The sequence below is a fragment of the Typha latifolia genome, chromosome 4 (assembly GCF_019914945.1).
Source record: "Typha latifolia isolate L0001 chromosome 4, TyphaL0001v2, whole genome shotgun sequence".
In the NCBI taxonomy this organism is placed as follows: domain Eukaryota; kingdom Viridiplantae; phylum Streptophyta; class Magnoliopsida; order Poales; family Typhaceae; genus Typha; species Typha latifolia.
The window spans coordinates 10,105,366-10,128,711 of NC_133089.1; the positions used below are offsets into that span (position 1 = coordinate 10,105,366).

Here is a 23,346-nt window from a genome sequence, read left to right on the forward strand (position 1 = left end):
AAGTAAATAATAGAAATCTAGGGTCTCAATTGCAATTTCTGGATTTAAAATTTAGGCAATAAAACAAAGGCATTCTTCACCCTTGATTTGGCTTGATCTAGTCGAACCATGTCAATTAAGACAAACAAGATTCTATTGTATATTGTAGAGTTTCCAAGATGAAAAGTTATATACAACTATTACTATGCATATGCGACATAATATACATCTCGAAGAACTCTAGATTGCAACTACATAGTTTTTCTTAACCTTAACAGCCAAATCAAGGATATCACCTTGATGGTTAGAGGAGGCCATACCATTGCAATATGGGAAGAAACGTTACATAGTCAAGTGGTTATCAAAGACGAGATCAAAGCTAGGGTTTGAGAGGATTTTGAAGTGTGTTTGCCGGAGGAACGATAAGGGCAAAAAAAAGAAATGGGGCCTTAAAAAACTATAAGCTTGTTGAGGTTATTTTGGTAATTTTTTTACTTTTATTTAATTCAGTAATTTTATAATTTTATTTAATTTTACTGGCTAAATTGATGAATCGGTATAATTATCATTAAGCGTTCCGTCACCATTGTTAGCTATTTTACTTCTCCCCAAACTTTAGACGAAATATTGTAAACTAAAACAAATTTAGAAGATCCCCACAAAAGTCAGATATAGTTCTAGAGGTGGACATAATTAACCCTTCATTTTTCAAGTCTTATCTACAATATCATTCTTTTTAGACAAGTTAAAACTTAATAGTATCCTAATTAATTAAACTGACATCGTTAAGACTTAAAATCTGAGTGCCCTCATCCGTGAATCCCTTTAACGATTTGAACACCATCTGATTGGCAATACTTACGTTGGTTTTATTTTTCAAGAAATGTAAATTACATTGGTTATTACAAAGAGGCATATAAGATTGATAAAAAAGGTTAAGAGGTCTTGTAGGAACACAACTTGCGAAACACGCATATTTACATAAATTCATCTCATTTCAGCATTCTGGGTGCGGGTGCACATACACTTCTACCTTTTTTCTTTTTCCTTTTTTTATCTTTAACAGTTTACACTTCTACCTTACAAGCCCAAATAAAAGACATCTTAAGCCAACTCATTATAAGCTTTCATGTAAACATATTTCGGCCAAAACCAAATCAGATCAACCAAACACCCTAAGGAAAGGAAAATAAATAGTAAAAAGAGCATATTGCAACCCCAAGATCAGCAGCAAGTAGATTCTCTGCCGTTGTTATCATGCAGTACGAAGATCACTAGACACTGCTCCTGCATGATTGGGACATGCACCAAGATCTGCAACACGAGGAAAAGCCAATCAGCATAAGAATCCAGTTTTTATTTGCATGCAAATAATTACTAATTACATAAAATAAAAAAATAGAAATAGGAACTCACTGAGAAGAAGGTTTCTCTAATATTAAAAGAATATTAGAAGATATAGAAAGGCATAAGGCAGACTTTTTTTTGGATTTAATATTATTTTAACAAAAAATATATTTAATAATAGCAGGCTAACAATATTTACAATTTAGGATTCTCTCTCCACGTAAAATAGAGAACAACCAATATGGCGCATGTGTTGAAGTCCTAATTAAAAACATTGAAACTCTCAATGTCTTTAAGGACACTGAAATATTCAAAACATTGAAAATTTGTAAGTATGTTGGGAGAAAATGTACTAGAAAGAAAACATTGAAATTTTTGGCATCTTAAAAGATGCCAAATATTTTAGCATTAAAGACATGTTGGTTGTTCTCTCCTACTTAGAAGGAGAGAAATCTAAATTTGTAAATAGTTTTAACCCGCTATTAAAAATATAATTCTTTTATTTAAATATTAAAAAGAGTTTCATATGGCAGAAAAATGTAGAAAATAAAAAAAGAATCCAGTACTTTACCAATTGAGATATGGGCAATGACTCATGATAGGCATCTCCATCGAGTAGGACCATGTGAAGAGGAATCAGAACCAGAAGAAGCTCGTAATGGTCTCTTCACAAATGGGTGCTCTAGAAGTCGAGAGGCAGAGGGTCGATCATGTGGATCAACTTTCGTACACTGGCTAATAAAATCACAGGCATCTCTTGACAAGGAATTGGGGATAGGAGGTCGTTCTCCATGGCCAATCTTATAGAAAGCTTGTGCCTGGAGTTCACAAAAGAACCAACGAATAATTTTAGAAGCCATTTTCATGCTTAAAATATCAATACTTTCGAAGAATAGTCACTCAAAATCCCTAGCAACTTATAATCAGAGAGGGAGAAAAACAAGTTTGCTGAGTGAAAAGAAAACGAAATGAACAGATAGTTCAGTTACTTAAACTAAAGGATAAAAAAAAAATTGCCAAATGACTAAATAATTCTTGCCCTGTAATTCATGTAAAACAAAATTGTCACTACTAATATATATCTGCTCATCGTACATTTATACTTGCATATATTGACTGCTGTAGCTATCATTTTTATTGTTCCAGTACCCCATATCTTTATGTTGGACAAAATGCATTCCCATAAAAGATCGTGGTAGCTATCTAGAATTGTGTTCTAACTACTAATAAATTTCTGTTTCATTCTTGATTAGGCCTAAGAAGTCATGCCATTGTAAAATCAACATTTTATCTGAAAATCCAAGTGCTTCACTCACAAAATGCAATAAGAGGATGACCACTTGGGTAGTCAGGTATGTTCGACTATATCCAGTGTTCTCAAAAATTGTCAAGGAAGCCACTTAGCAAGCCAAATTTGGAGAAAATCCTAATGCATGGGGATGACCGTGGTGACCACCATGGTGCCCATCTAGAAGTTAGCCAGGTCCTCAAGGTGATTTGAGTCTAGGTGCTCGCATAGGAGGTCAGTCAGGTGTTGGCTGCCGGTAATTAGGCTGTTTTCAAATATGTCAAAAGCTTTAATAAAGGTATAAGGCATAAAGTATTATTCCCACTTTGGTCCCGAACCTACCTACCATTCAACTTGTAAGAGGTTCCTAATTCCTAATAAATGAGTGTTTTCGCCATCATTTCTATTCTTCTAATCCTACAACCCTCTTTCTTTGTTTTTAAGGATTAGCAATGATGACCATTACTGAGAAGAGTAACAACCAGAAGGCTGCTGCCATAACTCTTTAAAATTACTATTACAACAGCAACAACAACAATTGCCTCTATCCAAGGAGAAACAACTTTTCTTATGGATACCTATAACTATTTTGATATTTTGCAGCTTTTGTGCCATATGACTGTGCACCTCATCCACCTAACGTCTAAACACTAGGCACCTCATCCAGCTACTGCCTAAAGTTTCTTAAAACATTGACTATATCCATGCTCAAATGTGAAAACCATCAAAAATCTGTCTGGTTTTCTAACAAAACGCTCAAATGTGAAAACCATCAAAAATCTGTCTGGTTTTCTAAAAAAACCACTCGATGAAACTCCACAACCTGAGCCAACCAGTCTGTCACTTATCATGAAAAAATGTTCAATCATCTTCGATTACTTTTCCAGTTTCCACATAGTTGAAAGGGAAATTTCTTCCAAGGGCAATCATATTCACATCAACTTCATGCTAACAAACATGTTGCACATGCAAAATAATTGTGGGTACTTTTTAGGGATAATTACCTTTTCATTTGTTGAATTATTACTAGTTTCCACAATGACCCTCTAAACTATATTTTGGTATATAATGTTCCCATGAACTATCAAAAATACCTTAACCCCTTGACACCATAGACAGAATTAGTGCATTGTATAAATTACCCCTCCACTTATAGCGCAAGAATTATTAAATGTCTGAGGTTAGCATAAAATACTTTTTGTTCGACATTCCTTCATTGCATTCTGTCGCCTCCACATCTTCTCCCACCTCCTAGACCGCACATGAGAAGCTCACCTCCATTGCCTACTTCCAGTGCCACCATGTCTCCTCCGTCGACACCGTGGCCATTCGCGCCATCTCCTCGGCCAACACCATGTACATCCGCTCCCAACACATGTAAACATTATCTTTCATTTCCCCTTGCTCTTTCGCAGCAGCCCTCCTCCTGTGAATGCTTGGAAGATCTAGTGTTGGGTTGGGTTTCTCTATTTAGAGATACTCAAAGTTATATGATACACTTAGTTAGAATCTTTTTTTATTGCATTAGGTATTTATTTTCATTAAAATAAAATTCATGTAGGTCGCGTTCGAACGCAGGAGGGGTCGCGTTTCGTTGCCATTGCGAATGCCTGCATCAGGTTCGCAAATACAGAGAACGCATATTGTGCGTTCGAACACGGTCGGGCGAGTTTGAATGCCCAAGTTCGAATGCCTGCATCGCGTTCGCACATACAAAGAATGTCTTTTAGTGCATTCGAATGCGATCGGGCGCGTTCAAATGCGATCAATGGGAAAGTTCTAGAATTATGGTTTCATATTGTTTTAGGACTTGTTAGCTAGCCTCTATATATATGTGGATGGCAGCCAACTTCATAATGCTATTGAATTATTGATTTCTTGCCTCCTATCTTCTCTCTAGACTTCTCCATCCTCCCTCTACAACATCCTTCCACCTCTATAGTTGGTAAGGTTTCTCCTAATTTCTAATCTCCTCGGACTGTCGAGCCACCCCTCTTCTTTGGGATCTCGACCATTTCGTTCCCTTCGTCTACTTCCCTTAATCACATCCACCATCCACCTTCACCTCCATATCCATCCATAACCCTAACATCCACTCCACCCGTCACCACCACCATCACTCACGTTATTCCGTGTTTTCGTCCCTGCTATAGTAGAATCTACGAATGACATAAATATGAAAGTTGTAGATTAGGAAGTTACGTATCTAATCCAATTTGTTTTGTAATTTTCTGACTACCGGAGAATATTTGACAAATATTTTCCCACGGTTGCGCGGACTGATTCCTGTAATACATCCAAATCTTGAAGGAATCGTTGCATAGCCTATCTTTGGTTCCAAATCTTATCAATTGGTATCAGAGCCTATCAAAGTGGTATCAGAGCTTAACAATTGGTATCAGAGCCTAACAATTTGGTATCAGAGCTTATCAAATTAGTATTAGAGCCTATCAATTGGTATCAGAACTTATCAAATTGGTATCAGAGCTTATCAAAATGCAACTTCGAGATGATTTAAATTATATACATCTTTGGTATTTGCTTATTTGGGTTCGAGGATTGCTTTTCTTGTAGCAAAGAGAGCAATTTTTATGCTCTAGAGATTTTTAACTGCACTCATTTGGATCATATTTCGGTAAAGAACATAGCTATTGGAATGTGGTTCCAAGTTGGTTTTTTTGACATTGAGATCTTTTGAAAGAGAGGAGAAGATATAGGTCATGGAGTTTTGGCCATGGCCTTATTACTTCCCACCGAAGACAAATTTGTTCCAATTTGCTCCAATTCTTCCCTACCACCACCACCACCAACTTCATCAAGCTCTTCACCATCCTTTTTCAACACAATGTGGTCCCTGTCCAATCCAAAACTTCCATCACACAGCATTATTCATCACCTCTGAAAGTAAGCTCATCACTAAGAAAGCTGGTATTAGAAACGAAGCCCTCCTACTCTCCTTCCGCTTGCTTCATGGCAATGCACAAATTTCAGGAAACGCCCCCCAATGAGTCTTAGAACTTCATGGCAGTAGCTGAGAAATGGCAGTCAGACCACTGTTTTGGTCATACAGATTGTAAGAGAGAGTTTGGATCTTGGAATTTGAAGTTGGGATCTTGCAATAGATATAGGTGGGATTTGAATTTGAGACCCTTAGTTCTCCTTTTCCGGCTACATGGCTTGATTAGGGAGAAGAGGACAAACGCAAGAAGGGCGTTCATTGATAGAGGAAGGTGCACTTCTTGCGAGTGGACTGGGAGGTGCGGTAAAAGTATTTTGGCTATTGTCATTTTCTCTTAAGCATCACATGACTTGCACATACATATGAGAGTATTTTCGTCATATTTTTATCACGTGATTATCACATGATAATTTATGAAAAAAATAAATAACAAAACCCTAACAAAATGGATCAAGTAAGGTATTTTTAATAGTTCAAGAAGTTATTATGTACCAAAAAATAGTTCAGGAGTCATTGTGAAAAATAATGATAATTTAGCAATTAAAAACATAATTATTTGTACTTTTTATTCTTACCTAGGGCATAATAGCATTTAAGATTCCTACTAGGGGAAACTAATTTAATAATACAAGGCTATATTAATAGTTAATAATTAATGTATAATCATAATATTAGACTATCATAAAAGGAAAACTGAATCCTATCAGTTTTATTATCTCTAGTTTATTCAGTCAGTAAGATCTTCTAAGACAGGTAGGAAAAACAAATTGGTTGTCATTCCCGATGAGTTTTACTACATATGTACACAGTTAACTTTTAATTTGTGACGAATGTGTTGAACATTGTTAATTGACTTTACTGGTTTGGATCATTTGTCCTATCATCCATCTAATCAACTACCTTGTAGACTTCTACAACATAACTCTTTCCTCCATCCTTGTAAGTGGAAAGTATTATTCTGATATCTGACCAACCAGATTCCTGTCCAGAAATTACTTTTATGTTCATGAATGTCAGTGGAAAGTTATGGATTAGAACCTGAAATTTAATATGAAGTTCCTTTTTATTCAATGCATTTGTAGTGTCTCACGCTCCATAGTTCATCTCCATGATATCACACTGTTTGCTAGAACTTCTAAATAGATCCTACTAAAATTACAAACAAGCAGTAAACCCAAGAAAATATAGAACTCAAAGGTAAGAGGAAAGTTTGAATATCTTATTCTTAGGTAAAAGAACTAATTTCTTGCTCTAATTTCTTATCTTCCAGTGGCAACCTTTTTATTTAAATCTGTAGGACTTGTATAGGAAAACAGATGTTTTTACTGCAAATCACTAGTTCCATATCTGATCCACTATTATGATGTAAATAATGAACAAGGACCACTCTAGAGGCCCTAAATGTAAGGATGGAGCTGCAACTACCTACCAAAGTTTCAATTGGAAATTGCATGATAGTCTATAGTTTATAGTCGCCTTCTTCATTGGCAGTCCCTTCAAGATGCAAAAAGGCCAACTTACAAAGCAATGAAAATCTGTAGACCTATGCAAGGAATGCTGTGTAGTCTTGTGTTAGGCAAGTAAAATTGGAAGGAAAAAAAATTCTAATCAACTTTCCCAGAAATCTTAAAATTATAAGGTGCTTAAGTGAAGATAGTAGGAAGCTAGATCATGTAGTGTGACATTTTATGTCAAATTCATTGAAATTTAGTATGACATTTTAGGTCACATCGGAAAGCATTGAATTTTGCCATTTTCTTTACCCAAAATGTGAAATTAAGGCACTTAACAACCATGGTCTGTGCACCTGACAATCCATTTTGGCACATCTCATGTCACATTGAAGTAATCACTAGGCAGACATTCAATACTATAAACTGTAAAGGATGTTTCTCATTTTAGCTAATGAGACAGAAATGGAGTTCATGTTCAGAAAAAAAGTGTTATCAAGAATTAACTACAACACTCACCCATTCCAAATCAGGATAAGGTATCTGCCGAGTTAGCATCTCCAGAACTGTGCATCCTAAGCTCCATATATCAGCTGCAGGCCCATATGTGCTTTTAGGATTAATAACCTGAAAATTATTGTCACAGTAAAAGTTGTGTTAGTGCTGAATATCAAAAGGACATTCATGATTCATCTACAGTGAGCAATACAATACATATATATGATATTCCATTGCCTTTTTAACTGACACCACAAAACAGCAATTAGAAGAGCAGAAATATTTCATTCCTTTCCGAATGCAATAAATGAAAACTAAATAATTCGAATACTAACCTATACAGGTTCAAGATTACATATCAGAAAAAATGAACCTAGATGTCAACGAATTTCATAGTTAAAAGATTTAAAGTGGGAAAGAAGTGGCCTACAATTTGAAATCATTTGTAATATGCTTAATAATAGGATAGCATGTTGCTTATATTCATTTGTTGAGTTCAAAATAGTATTAGTTTCTTCTCAGCATAGTAAGATATATAATGGAAACAAATATGCTCTACACCTCAATTCAAATCATCCAATCAGCAGGTATGCTGCATAGCAGATACTGAAGTTAGTGCTTAGATGTTGATATTCATTCCAATATCCAGTTTCTGAAATAATCCCTAATTGGAAGAGACATATACATCTTTCTAAATAAGGGAGTTCATTAGATAAACCTTCTTTATTGAAGAACAATGGCCAAATATATGGCCACAAAATACGAAATTCTGAAGTTGACAATCATATAAAATCTAAATTAAAGACTACTTAGTTCTAGATATCAATCTACATCACAATCAAATAGTAATCTTGACTTGGAGCTAGGCACTTCCAGCCTAGTTCTTTCCTCCACGCTCTCAAACCTAACAAACCCTAATCCCATCAGGCCACCACCCTTCCAAAATGCCTGTGCAGTGTGCCCTCAGCCTTCTTTCCAATTTTCCTATTTATCTAATAGCATAATACTCCATACTTTATACTCTACAGAAGCCCTTCCAACTGAGATAAAGATATGATTATACAAACAAACCAGCTGTAACACCTTATTAACATGAACTAAAAGAGCTAAAAGATTATCAAATATCAAAACTAACCTAAACTAAATGCTAGTATGATTTTCTAGAGCTACAAGGAGAAATACCAGTAATTCATAATACGGCTTGTCAAGAAATGCTTCTAGCTTGTTTTTTGCACTACTAGAAGGTGAGATCAGGGAATATTTTTCATCTTCAAAAATATACTCGGCACACAACTTTCAGTACATATACTTGATAGAGCATATTTTTATATGTGCGCTTCGACAATAAAGATATGTTCATCCTTCAGTCTTCTTCTAAAAGAGCATTCTTAATGTAAATATGTTTTATAAAGAGAAGGTCAACTTACGGGCATTCAAAAGTACTGATTAATGAGTGCCATCAGCAAATATTCGTTACAGAAAACTCTTTATAGCAAATAATTGATATCATGGTAATGCATCATTGCATTGTCTTTCATATCTATTTGGCATGACTGACAATAAAAATATGCAAAAAGTTACAATTTGTACATCCAGAAATAATAATCATCAGCCAAGTTTACCTCAGGTGCCATCCAATAAACACTTCCTCTGCATGACTTCAGCCCATTTAACTTGGTCATCTGTATCATGAAATTGTCAGCATAAGCCAACTAACTAAAGCACATGATTGTAGTATATGTGTATAACATGAAAATAATTCACAAAGAAACTAACCTCCTTAGCTAATCCAAAATCTGCAAGTTTCACAGATCCATTTACATGAACCAGTATATTGGCGCATTTAATATCTCTGTAAAAGAAAGAAAGAGTTTTGTTATAGAATTTATTATGAAGATAACATAAATTACAAACTTAGGAGTTATTGAAAGTCTGAAATTAATGAACCTCGAGATATGAGGTGACAAAGCATTCGTAACACAAATTGAGTTTTCCATGTACTATTTGAACTTGTATATGTTCTGTATGGTTCCATGAAATTTCCATGCATACAGTATATGGGATTAGCGCATACATAATGACTTTCAACATTGTCATCATGGCCAAGAAATTCTAGAAAAAACTTCAAAGTTGTGGATCACAATATTGTACATATAGCCATCATGATTATACACCTAAAGCTCTAAATATTTCTGATTAAGACAAATCTTTATGTCACTTGCAATGAGGTTTTGTTGGCAGGCATCTGCTAGGGACTACATAATATCTTTTGGCATTCTGTGTTTCTCTTTGAATAAAAAAAACATATTATGCTAAGACGAGAAACAACAAAATACATGTTTCCACCTAGAAGCTGAAAGCTTTGGACTAGTAGAAGAATTATCATCTTTCCCACATAAAATGAAATCTATAGCTATTATAGTACATGAATGTACAAAGTTGTGAGAATCAATATTGCAAAAAGTGCCCTGAATGGCCACCCCACCACATAGCGTATAAGCGGTATGTGGGCAAATATGCTTTGATGCCTATGTGAATAAATTAAAAAAATACTATATCGTAACTATAGGTACATTTTGGTTAGTAAAAAATTAATATATGTATAAATGTACTGAATAATATGTGTAGAACAATATTATATACCACAAATAACATTTGCTAGCATCGTATTTTTATTAAATTATATAGAACAATAACCCACGCCTACTAGCCCGATCCATCTAAACTGCCAAGTGGCCGCCTAAAACTCTCAAATGGCTGCCTAAAATCACCAAAAGCCGCATATGTGATCCAATTCACAAAAATATATATGTGACTGCCAAAAATCGCATACGCAGTTAAACTGCCTTGCTAGGCCACATATGACCTATAAGAGACAATCCATAGGACACCAATGCCAAGGTGGCCATCAAAACCGCCTTTCGAAATACTGACGAGAACTTTTCAAAAGAGTACTCCTGCACTACACATCCACCAAAAGATCATCACTAATTATATCCCAATGTCTATGGATCTGAGTTTCAGCTGATTCTAATCTAGATCAGCTGAAATTGATATGCCATCCTCATCCTGATCTAAGCACTAAAACAGCTGAAACCCGCTACTAAGTAACTGGGTGGGTCAATAATTTTCAGACGAATCCGACCCAGAATGGCTAGATGTGACAAGTATTTATCCAATGATCTTGACCTTAATTACCGGCACGGTGAGTTGTTTTTCAAATTTTTTACTCTACTATGTAATTTTTGTGTTCTTTTTTGTTTTTCCTATCCCCTCTCTCTCCCTCCTCGCTGCTACAGAAACCAACAAGGAGGGAGAGAGAGATGCTTTAGCAGTAATTTGTATTTTTCAATTTTCACTCAACATGTGAGTAATTTATTTTTTTACCTTTTTTGTTTTTTTTCTGATTTTTAGAATTTCTCCTGCATATGTAATTAAAAATAGTCCAATATTGAAACTCAGATATGTCCAATATGTATCGGTTCACAGGATGGCCGATCCTAATCCCAAGACCGATCCTAGTCACAAGACTGATACTTAGAACATTGCCAAGGATGATATAGATATAATCATCGATGCTTGATATCACAATAATTAAATACAACACCGTAATTTGAACAAAGAAATAAATAAAAAGGCAATATGAAACAAGAATTTGCATCACCTGTGAACCACATTTCGATCATGAAGATATATCAATCCATTCAGAATCTGTCTGGTGTATGCTGAGACTTGTGTGTCTTGAAGACGATACTTATGGTACAGAGATGCTAGGGAACCATGTGTAACAAGCTCAAGGAAGATGAGAAGTTTGGTCTCTTCCTGCAATCCAAAGATTAATACAGGAGATGGCTTAAAGATGCAACAATATAATAAAAAATAATAATAAACTTTTAAAAAAGCAATGTGAAGCCTTTAATTAACTTAAAGAATAAAATAAAAGGAGTGTTACTGATCTGAACTAAACTTTGTTTTGGATTTGAGATAAACATGATTACCAGATGGATCAAAAGTTAAGCTTAATGAGATGAAATTGCAATGTACCTTGTAGGTTCCATAATATTGTACTATATTTTCATGCTCAAACTGGCTTAAGAGCGTGATCTCCTGAAAGGGTATGATGTTACAGGTCAGAACTGTGCACACCTCACAGAACACAAATAGAAAAATCATTCACTGAAATTCAGATATTAAGTAGACTATCTAAAACAAGGAAGAGAAGGCAAAAACTCCTGTATGCCATTTATAATCCATCAGAAAGAACTCACTTGCTCAAGTTGGATAATACATTGTTGAGCATTGCTTCCTTGGTCAAGCAAGGATACTTCTTTAATAGCAAAGAATACACCTTCACTGCAAAAACAAGAAACATAAGATAGAGAACAAACAAAGCTATATATATAGTATCATTTGCCAATTTTACACCTATACAGTAAAGAACAAGAGCAGAAACCCTTAAGAAGAAGTTGGATCAAGGAGAAACCACATTTCCAATGTTAAGCAGGTGCATGTATGTTCTAGACAGTAAACTAATGGAAAGAGAATATCATGACGGGTAACTCGGCTATTGGGACTATATGAAAAGCCTAGGGTGATAAAAAAAAAGGTTAATGATTTATTTGGCATTCCTTTTATCTAGTGAGAATTAACCTAGTAAATGAGCTAATTTTCATTTGTCTAGCAGACAAGACGAGGATATTATTTTGACCAAGGTTCCCAATATCAGGATCGGGATCGGTATCGGTCGTCCGGAAAAATAATACTTATCGACAGTATCGACCGTGTTGGCTACTCATATCAGATCTGACTATTTTTTAATTACGTAAAATTTTAAATATTATTTTAAAATGCAGAAAAATTTCTAAAAATTTAGAGAAAATGAGAGGAAAATAAGAAAATAAAAATTACTCACATTAAAAAATGTATTAACTTAAAATTCAAAATTTTGATAAATATCAAACTCTCTCTCTCCCTTCCCCCCTCTCAAAATTCAAAACTTACTCAAAAATTACTCACATATACTAGATTCTCATTCTTCCCCCCTCTCTCTCTCCCTTCCTATTCTCTCTCAGGCTCTCATTAACTAGTGCTACTGCTTCACTACAGCAGCAATAGTAGAGATCATTGAATCTACTCAGTGTAAGAAGAGAAAGAGAGAAGGAATGAGAGGAATTAAAAACTGAAAAAAATAATAACAAAACTCATCCGAGGTGGTCGGATCTTCGTTGGAGAATGTCACCAGAGATCGAGATTGCCGAAGATCTACTCAGTCACCGGTGGAAGAAGTGAGAAAGAAGAGAAAAAGAGAGAGAAAAGAGAAAGAAAGGCGCGTGGAGGGGTGGGGTCCAGGTTGGATCCCACCCGTTCCCGCCAGTTTCAGACGGGATTAGTCCGAAACGGATCGGGTATCAACCTAAACGACCGATACCTAGGGCTGATCCCGATCCGTTTCAATCGATCCCACTCGAGATCGACCGAAACTGGGAACTATGATTTTGATATTAAAGTTATAACTGAGGAGTCATTCTATGTTATGGACAGAAAGTTTGCTTCCTGATCTAGATCGATTGCAAAAAATTAGCCCGCACAGTCGGAGGAGAATAATCACCAGATATTCTACCATAGACGAAAAATTATGAAATCAGGAGTGGTCGATTCATAATTTCCTGATCTACGTTTTTAATATTTATACCCCTTGCAGATTCTGACTGCAACTGGAACGAAAATACGTAAAGATGGGAGTGATGGTGGAAGTGGCGGATGACGGTGATGATAATGTGATGGATGATAATGGCGATGGGGCGGATGGATCCCACCCGTTCCCGCCGAGCTCATTTTCAGTTCAGTACCTTACTGTTTGAAGTACTCTTGCCAAAAGTGACTCATGAAGATCGCATCATGGTCTAAAACTATTGACAATGGCATTCCATGCAACCGAGCTATTTCCTTCACAAAAATTTCTACTACCTTCCTTGTAGTGTACGGGTGTGCTAGAGCTGAAAAGTGCGCACTCTTCATCAACAAGTCAACCACCACCATTATCACTGTATGTCCTCTAACTTGGGGCAATCCTTCAATGAAGTCCATCGTCACATCTTCCCAAATTTGCTCTGGAATGGGTAGAAATTATAGCAACCTCGTCGGTTTGGTCGAGTCCGCCTTAGCGCGTTGACAGATTTCACATGCTTAAACATATGAGAACACTTCCTTTCTCACCCCTGTTCATCCACAATTTTGTGTCAACCTCTTATAGGTTCTAAAGGTTCCCTCATGCCCCGCCATAGGAGTATCGTGGAAGTGGTGAATCAAAGTCACCCATAGTTTGGGTTTGGCCAGTACTCGTACTCGCCCCCAGTCTAGTAGTAGACCATCTTTCACTTCTAACCTGGGATAGCTAGATGGTTCTTCCTCTACCTTCTTCATGAGCTCTCTTATCTCTGGATCTTCCACATATGCAACTCTAATTTCTGAAAGGAAGGGAAAGACCGAAATAGAAATCATGGCTAGGTTGGCCGATTCGGGTTGCCGCGATAGTGCATTGGCGACCTAATTTTTAGTTTCCTTCTTGTACACCAATTCGTAGTCGTAGCTCAAGAACTTGTCGGAGTGTGAATTCGTTGCCCAAAGAAGTAAGGAAGACTTCGACGGTGTGGATAACAGCTAACATCTCTCGCTCATAAGTAGACATCATTTGGTTCTTCATTGACAACGCTTTGCTCATGTACGCCACCGGCCTCCCCTCTTGCATGAGGACAACTCCAAACTTTGCATCCATGGAGTCCCCAATACAATGTCAGCCCCTCGTAAGGCCAATGGGTGAAGATCCAAGGTGAAGGAATTGTCCTGAATCTTCAAAAGAACCCCTCGGTATACGCCGATCGCCCGGAGCATCGTGCCATCTCCCAAAGCTACATCGAATCCCACAGTAGCGTCTATAGCCATCCCTATCTTCTTGACCACATGCTTATCCATGAAGTTATGGGTGCTCCTGGTATCGATTAGGATCCTCACCATTTGATTCTTTACGGTGTCATCGACCCGCAACGTCCTAGGTGCATTAGCGCCGGTGTAGGCATGCATGCATATCTCGGCATGGACCTCCTCACTACTTACTAATGCTTCTTGGTCTTCCGCCACATCCTCTAGTTCAATTTCCACCATTTCCTCTTCCTCCACATCCTCTACTTCGTCCAACACTATCACCGTGGCCGCCAATCGGGCACATATGTGCCCAGAGGTGAATTGCTCATCACAGTAAAAACATAGCCATTTAGCTCTTCTCTCTTCAACTTGGGCTGGGATAAGTCTCCTCGTGGTAGTTCAGGGAGGTCCCCTCGACTCTGGTTGTGGCCGTGGAGGTATTCTTGCACCAGTTGTCCTCGGTGGAGGTGCTAGCATATGATGTGTGGTTGCGGTTTGCCAAAGCACCCCTCTAAACTCCGTGATGCTCTAGTCCCCTTTTGCTGCTATCCACAGCTCTCAAAGCTTCTCTTCTATCAATTAAGCTGTTGCAAAAGCCTCCAGCAAAGTTGTTGGTCAGGTAGCCTTCACATCTTCTTAAATGTCCCGCCTCAGGCCACTAATGAATGTGCTCTTGAGTTGAGAATCCGACCAGCCCCGCACTCGATTGCTAACACGCTCGAACTCCTTTTGATATGCTCTCACCATAGTCCTTTGAGTTAACTTGGTAAGAGTAGCCTGGAAATCCTCATAACTAGAGGGTCCAAAACAGACACAAATAGCATCAGCAAACTCCTCCCACGTTCGATAAGGTTGAGCTCGATTCGTGTGCATTAGGTGTTCTTTGGTACTCAAAGAACTGCTCCGCTCGATAAACCCAATCGAGAGGGTCTCTTCCATTGAAGGGTGGAAAGTTGAGGCGTACAGTCCTTGCACGGATGCCTCGTTCTTCTTCTTTATATCAGTTAGGCCTTCTTTCTCTTGGGTTAAACCTAGCATCCCTAGGATGGTGTCGTGGGGTCGTTGGTTCTTCATAATCTACCCACTCGTCATCGTCATCGTGGGGTGATGGATTCGGTGCTCGGTCACGATGATTAACCGGTGGTGGTACGTTGTGCCTTTCGGTCAGCGTGGGCAGCAAGGGCCCCCTAGCGTGACCACTCATGGGATCTTCATGATCATCCTCCCATCTGGTATTGAATGGTGGAGGCTGTGTCCTTTGGCAAAAATATGGTTCCATTGGTGGTGCAGGCCGGGCTCGAGTAGGGAATTCGGTCGCCACCGTATCCCTTGGTGTGCCTAATAGGACTTGAGTCATGGCTTCCATTGATGTTTGCATGGCTCGTTGTGTCTCCATCATATTCGCAAACATCTTGATCAAATCTGAGTTGACTGCAACTGGAACAAAAATACGTAAAAATGGAAGTGATGGTAGAAGTGATAGGTGGTGGTGATGATGATGTGAGAGATGATAATGGTGATGGGGTGGACGGATCGTGGTGTTAAGGAGATAAGAATGAGGGAGGAGAATGGGTCGAGATCCCAAGGATGAGGGATGATTCGACAAACGAGGAGAATTAGAGGATCACCGGCGTTGAGATGACGCACAGTTAGAGGATCATTCACAACTTAAGAGGCTAACCAAGCAAGCCAAAAATGACAAATAATAACCCTAGAAGTAATGATATCTTGCCGATCGTATTCGAATGGGGTCAAGCACGTTCGAACGCGGATTTCGCGTTCTCTGCCGATGCGAACGAATGCAGGTGTTCGTACGCAGGTGTTCGAACAGGGTTTGTGCATTCAAAATATACAAATTGTGTTCTCTGTTGATGCGAACACCTGCAGGCCTTCGCAAGGGGCATTCGAACGTTACCCTCTCGTGTTCGAACGCAACATATAGAATCTTTACTTTCTGAAAGAAAACAACTAAAATACAATAAGAATAGACTCCAATAGGGTGTATCCATGCTCAAGACGACTCGATGAGGTCCGAATCACATCAGTCTAGAAAAACTTAAAAGAGTTTTTAGTGCAAACTTAAACAATAAAAAATAAAGCATAAATACCTTCTTTTTTCAAAAGCTGAATAGGGCCACAAAGAATTTCACAAATAAAAGGACCTACAAACTAAATAAAGAAACAAATATCCTAACACAAGCAAACAATCATACACTTAGAAAAGGTGGTTTGCCTTGTTTTTGATAATATTGTTATCACAATACTACTGTCAGTAACTATCTCACATGATTCATATAAGGTTAGAATACAAAAGTTCTTACTAATAATTGAACTGCTTTACGAATAACATGTGATGAACATCATGCACCATCTTTCTTATAGTTTCAAGAAATGGGAAATCTGTTACTTTCAAGCACAACCATTGTTTAAAATTGTGCACAATGGATGTGAGGAAAGGAAAAGGTGAGAGTTTAGAGGAAGATAGTCCAACGAAGCAATCTAAGGAGGTCCAAAATAAAAAATAGGTCAATCATGAACAATTCACATTTTCTCAAATCGTCAGAAGTGTAGCAATTTCCTAACTATTTATTCCCTGCAAGGCTACAACCTCAGAGACCAATGTTGATGTGTCAACAAAAGTCTTATGCATGTTCTCATAATCTCATTGTAACTTTTATATATGTTAGTTTCCATTTTTCTTTTTTAATTGAAAGAACCAAAAATCATGTAAACATCCACCCATAAATCTTTATCTCTGATCATGGAACCTAGTATCCATATTCAATAAGGGTAAGCTGAGAATTAAAATTATATAATTTTGGAGCCAAGAAAATCAACTTTCAAGACCACACCACACGCTCATACTTGGTTGTTATTTACAAGCACATCTTCTAAAGAACATATATGTGGAGTCAGCCTACAATTGTGAAAACCAAGGGCTATCAACTATAAATGAGACTTGAGGAAGGTACCAAGACAATGGAGACAATTAAACTCCAACATTTGCTTAATTCAATTTATGCAATGTGAAAAGAGTACAATGGAACAAATAGTAATAGGAGGCTGCTACAAGCCTACAACTCTAGAGGTACGCATCAAGGCTGATCTGAGATAGACATGAGAAGCAAAATTTTAATATTTGAAAAGGAACTTCACATTCTTTCACATGTGGCACATAAGCAAATAATATAATGGCTCAAGAAGCTGAATATATGTTGTTGAACAAAGAAAGATTTCTAAAGCTTAATAAAACTGTTATTAGTAACATTTGTTGGAAAGGAACTTCACATTCTTCCAACTTTTCTATCCTTTTAACTAGCATAAGATATTTGAAATAAAATAAATGGTTCTGACCACAACATTTGTTGGGATCTTAGAGTGTCTGTTCCAGCATTTCCAGTTTTAGCAACCCTAGGTTCGACCTTGGGACAGTCGGGGAATCTCAATGATCTCCACCTATAAGACAACCAAGCTGTGAGCGCCATTGCAGTCCATTCCAAATCGAAGAGGAACCAGCACACCCGAGGCAGATATCGTGCACCCGCAGCTATGGAGTTGAACAACCATATGCACTATCTAAGGGCCTAAACATCAATTCAAGGCAACCATACTAGAGGTCAGGAAAGGATCCCTATGATGACTAAGGAGAGTTGGAATGCGAAGTCAATCGTAGACCACTGATCTAAGGTCGCACCAAGAGGTCAGCAATCGGATCACCAATCAAGGCTGCTAAGGCCACTCATGTTTGTAGCCCTATAGCACCTCCTCCACAATGGTACAAGCATGAAGAAATAGTCATCACACCAATAGGAGCACTGCCTTCACTATGTGGCCTCTGCTGCCCATTGACATCCTATGATCTCAGCCGATGCACGCATCGACAAGTCATACAGATTAACTGCCTTGCATACAAGCACAAATCTCCACCTCACCTGAGTCGAGTCATGACCAAACTAGATTACAGTTTCTGTATATGAGTCAACCATATAAACATCTTGGACGTGTCCGTATAAACCATATTGAGCCCGAGACCACTCAATTTGAGCCACACACATGCTCATAAACCAATTAGGTTCTCATTTTGCATCTGAGCCATGCTTAGCCTAAGAATAAAGTTGAGACTTAGTCTAACCCTTCATAGAGTCATGGCTATCATCTAGGTCAGCCCTTTCATCACCTTGGATACGCCCCAGGTATTAGAAGGAAGCAACGGGTGGCGGCGATCACCCCACCACCTAACAACCAGGCTAAAAGCTAGTGCCAAGGCAGTCTAATATTTTCAATATATAAAAAATAATAAATAATTACATATGATATATGCCATATACTAAACTAGTATTTATAATTTTTTTAACAGTCCACTAAACCCTAAAACCTAAATCTAGCCCAATTCCCACCTCAAATGTGAACTCATTCAAGATAAGTAGCTAGCTCTCTTTCCACCATCTAACTCCATCTAGCCTACCTCCTAACCAAGTCTTTTTTTTAAAGAAAACCTCCAACAAAATAAAAGACAATCCTTAAGCTAATAAAGTTGAGGGTCGTAGGTCGCGAGCTAGTCGCTGGTCAGTCAGCTAAGCTAACGGATAAGCAACTTAAAAGAATAAAAAACCCCAATCTCCTTTCTCCTTCACTCCCTCTTCATTCTAAGCGATTGAGCCCTAAACTCTCCTATCTCCCCCTCACTTCCTCTCTCAATCTAAGCCCTCAGTGAAGGCGGCAAGCAGCTGTGACAAGAAATGGCAGCAAAATACAATGACGACAAGTGGAGGCAGCAAACGATTGAGCCCTAAACTCTTCTATCTCCCCCTCACTTCCTCTTTCAATCTGAGCCCTCAGTGAAGGCGGAAAGCAGCTGTGACAAGCAATGGCAGCAAAATACAACAACGACAAGCGAAGGTGGCAAACGGATGACAGCGACAAGCGAATGGCGGGTAACTCTCAAACCAATTGTTTTTTTCTTTTTCTTCCCTTTCACTCTCCTCTTCTATTTCTTCTCCTTTTAGAGATAGTAAAGATAATAGAGATAATAGAGATCCTTCCCATAGATCTGACCCTCCCGCCTTGTGCCGAGCACATTACCGAATGGCGGGGTAGTTGATCTACCTCCATGACATGGTGGCCGCCAAATCCACCTTTCAAAACACCAAGTCAATCTAGCTAAAAATTGAATGTAAACATTGTGAATTGATATGATCCAAATTAGAATTGGGTCCAAGTTAGAATTAGCTTGAGTCCCTAAATTAAAGAAATTTACAATCTATTCAGTTGGTCTATGGACCTTCTTTCAAAAACGAAAGAATCTGTGCAGTTCCAAGAAAGCATTCATAAGATATTCATGCAACGTCTAAAATAATATGAAATTAGATGGATCAAATTTGTGATGTCATGATTTACGAATTTTGTATTCAAAGTTTTTTCATATTCGAATTTATCTAGAGCAAAACGGAGTAACAATCCGAGAACAAATTGGAGATCAGTTTAAATAGGTTATTTATTTATTTCTCTATAACTAAGGCTTTATGGTGTGTATCTTAGACATGCTTATGAATGCTTATTAGATGAATATATCTTTCTCAATCTCTTAATCTCTTATCCCTCTAGCTTCCTCTCTATTCTCTTAAAAGTCCCCTTTCTTATCACCCTTTCCTCTTAATGACTTTCACTTTCGCCGCGAGAGTACTCTCTCACTATGCGCAACCTTATCAAAGTCATTATTGATGTTCCACCATTAGCTATATCAACCCTAGCTCTAATTTATTTACCATCTACCACATATAAACCCTACATTTAGTGCACGCCACTTCAACTCACTCAACAAGGGCTTTATTTGCTGTCCCGGGTAGATTTGATTGCGATCCTTAATGAGCCGTATCAACTTGGTATCAGAGCTCATGTAGCTCCAAGACAATCCGCTATATATATATATATATATATATATAAAGCAAGTGAACATGCCAAAAAATACAATTTAGACAAGTATTGCACAAAGATTTTAAGGTTTCTTTATTACGAAAAGGAAAACTATTATTTATAGACTGCTGGATGACCTATACTACAATTCACATACAAAACATTCAAAGCTTTTGTCAAAAAGGCCTCTTCATTCAGAGACACTTATGAGAGGTGTTAACTAGATGACAACATAAATAAGATTATATGAACTTGAAATAAGCATTAGTAAATAAAACATTGCGCAATAATCACCAGAAAATTCATAAATGCAATTCAAATAATTGATGCAGGAAACATATTTCACAAAAAGGAGTGGAAAATTATTATGTAGCATCATCACTTACTCGCTGATCGCTTCATATACCGTTCCAAATGAGCCATTCCCAAGGAGCACTCCCTTTGTCCAAGACATGAACTTTCTCTTGGATTTGGCATTTGGGGAGACAGAGGACATTGTTTCGGTAGTCGTACTAGATGTGTCATCATCATTTGTAGACAAAGAGGATGTCCCTGTAAAGTCCTCCGAGGTCTCTCCTAACCTCAGCTCCCTGAAATCCTCCCTTTCAACTGACTCATCCACTTGATATATATTATCCTCCTCATCCTTCTCATAGTCAAAATGTTTACTCTTTTCTCCAGTACCAAACCCAAGGCCTTCATTACTGGGAGACAATAATCTCACAATCCGCACAGCTGATGGCGGAGGGTATAAGATCGAAATTGCTCGGGGAGGAACAAGAACTGGCGGTCGGTCACCTCTAATTCCTCCACCTGCCCTACCAATCCTTGAAGACCAGCAAGCAACTTCCAGAGTTTCATCATTTCCAACTTTAGCATCATCCTTGGATTTATCAAGCAAATGATCTTCCTCCTCCACATTTTGACTACTTATGGATTCTTTAACAAGAACCGATGGCACCACCTCTTTGATTCCTCCATCAACTTTAGCTTCACCTTTGGATTCACATATCAGCTGAAAACCTTCCACTACCAAATTATAACTACTTGCAGATTCTTCCTCTATCGTACTAACCGCATCCGTAGGAGTAGAATTTGGGGAAAAGTTGAGATATTGGCTACTTGCGGTATCCGCGAGGAGGATCTGCGACCTTGGGAGGCAGTCGGATTTGCACCGGACTTTCCGAGCCTCCCACTCTGCGACGGGGATCGCGAATTCCTCCGGGCCGGAGAGGCCAAGACTGCGGCAAAGGAGATCGACCTCCCCCTCGACGCTGCCCCCGATGCGGAAACTAGTCTGGTAAGAGTAGGAGGAGCGATAAAGGTCGAGTGATTTGGCGGCACGGATGTTGGGCGATTCACTGGACAAGGAAGACGAAGCCGAAGACCACGACTTTCCGTCCATAGATCTTCCACCAGGATCGTAGTCTATGTGCTTGCTCGCGTTGCGCCGCTCCAGCATCGGCTTCAAGCCCATCCCCTGCTGCTGCTCTCGCGGCTTGCGGTCCGTTTGCCGGCTCCTGGACCGCAAGGAGCCGGCTTTATTATTCAGGAAGAACATTTGGGGCAGAAAACGGAGAATCCATCAAGGAAAAGGGCCCAAGAAGGGATTCTCGTGGTTGGATCGGATAAAAGAATGAAAAGACTGGTAACTCAGAAGTAGGAATTGATGAAAGCGTAGAGAAGGAAAAGAGAGGGAGATTGGATGGATTACGGATGGGGGTTTGGGTACTTTCGAGGAAATGAGAAGAGAATGGAGAGATTGAAGGATCCTGGGTGGGACTGGGAGATACGTTTGGAAAGTACAAAACAAAAGAAGGAAAAAAGGGAGGAGTTGACTGGTGATCGAAGCACGCGGTTGGGAAAGACTTCTGAGACAGTGGCAAAGAACTAAACAAAGATCGGCACACGCTTCCGTACTTTACTTTTACATTAATTTAGCCTTTTATTAAAAAAATATAGGCGGATTTGTCTGACAAATATTTTCGGCCGCCATTTGCAGCGCTGATGTATTCAATTATAGTTGGTACTTTGATGTGGATCAAGTATTCAAGTCTCGCTCCAGTTTGAATCAAATTCGAGTGATATATCAACCAACTATAATTATAATAGAGTTATCTATTAGTTAGATTCTTTTCCTATGACTAACAAGATCTTGTATTCAACTACAACCCTAAATAATATTATAAAAAAAAATTTAATAATTTAGTAGTTTAGCGGTTTGGGTCAACGACTCGACTCCGATTGATGACTCAGTTAGTTTAAAGGAGCAGCCCGACGGTTTGGAGCAGATCTCAGCAGCATTTATTTTAAAATAATTATTTGGTGACGCATATAATTTGAAGCTTAGGCTAAAAGCTTAGTAGGGCCTAAGTACATCTATATCTAGGGAGGGTTGGCTCTTTATCTAGTCCATAATTAACCTTCGGGCTCATGAATGATTAAAAAAAATTCGAGTAGATATGACTTATTATTAAATTAGTTCAAATATTAAATATACAAATTAACTCCATTCGGTGTTACCTATTGAATAAACGGGTTTGTTAAGAAAGTAATATTTTACTAATTAAATGAGTTATCACTAAATGGGTTGCATAGATTAATTTAAGGGTGCTAATTTAAATATAATTATATTCAAATTATAAATTAATTAATTCATCTAATTAAATTATTAAATAGATTGTGTTCATATCTGTCACTTTAACCCGAAAGCAACAGTTTTAAATTAAATAGATCGACCGTATTAAAAAAAAATTATTATCTCATAACATGTTATAACATGAATTGTGACAACCAGAAATTTATAGATAATCTTTTATTTATTGAAAATTTTAGTTTTGGCCTCCACATTTTAGGAAATATATTAGAATCTCATATTATTACGACTCATCTTATATTTGCTCTAAAATATATTTTCAGTATATTTCAAGTCGCAATCACGTACTGTAATATCTGGAGGGTTAGAAAAGAAATAAAGAAAGTTACGAGCT

At 37.9% G+C, this 23,346-nt stretch overlaps 2 protein-coding genes across 3 annotated transcripts in view; one reads left to right on the forward strand and one right to left on the reverse strand.

Annotated features, from left to right (window-relative positions):
* Positions 1 to 23,346, forward strand: part of LOC140785880 (small ribosomal subunit protein uS8my-like) — a 48,289-nt gene that overhangs the window by 16,209 nt on the left and 8,734 nt on the right. The window contains exon 3 of one of the 2 annotated variants that reach the window (XM_073133966.1): positions 2,580 to 2,720. The exons of the other annotated variant lie outside the window; for it this stretch is intronic. Coding sequence (XP_072990067.1) covers positions 2,580 to 2,585 — 6 coding nt within the window. The 3' untranslated portion in view covers positions 2,586 to 2,720. Of the gene's footprint in view, positions 1 to 2,579; positions 2,721 to 23,346 lie in introns of those variants that run through there. 2 annotated transcript variants of the gene reach the window in all.
* LOC140785879 (mitogen-activated protein kinase kinase kinase 1-like) lies at positions 925 to 22,220 on the reverse strand. The gene is made up of 9 exons (XM_073133963.1): positions 20,743 to 22,220; positions 11,791 to 11,875; positions 11,567 to 11,629; positions 11,187 to 11,344; positions 9,299 to 9,374; positions 9,145 to 9,204; positions 7,544 to 7,651; positions 1,898 to 2,144; positions 925 to 1,293 (listed from the first exon to the last, which is right to left on the reverse strand). The coding sequence occupies exons 1-8, from the start codon at positions 21,915 to 21,917 to the stop codon at positions 1,920 to 1,922; spliced, it is 1,950 nt and encodes a 649-aa protein (XP_072990064.1). The 5' UTR covers positions 21,918 to 22,220; the 3' UTR covers positions 925 to 1,293; positions 1,898 to 1,919.

Excerpts from the sequence above, each read along its gene's own strand:
- LOC140785879 (XM_073133963.1), bottom strand. The coding sequence starts at position 21,917 with ATGTTCTTCCTGAATAATAAAGCCGGCTCCTTGCGGTCCAGGAGCCGG. Across the intron at positions 11,876-20,742 it reads GTATATGAAGCGATCAGCGA|TGAAGGTGTATTCTTTGCTA; the intron begins GTAAGTGATGAT and ends TTGTTTTTGCAG. Across the intron at positions 2,145-7,543 it reads CTTATCCTGATTTGGAATGG|GCACAAGCTTTCTATAAGAT; the intron begins GTGAGTGTTGTA and ends TGTGAACTCCAG.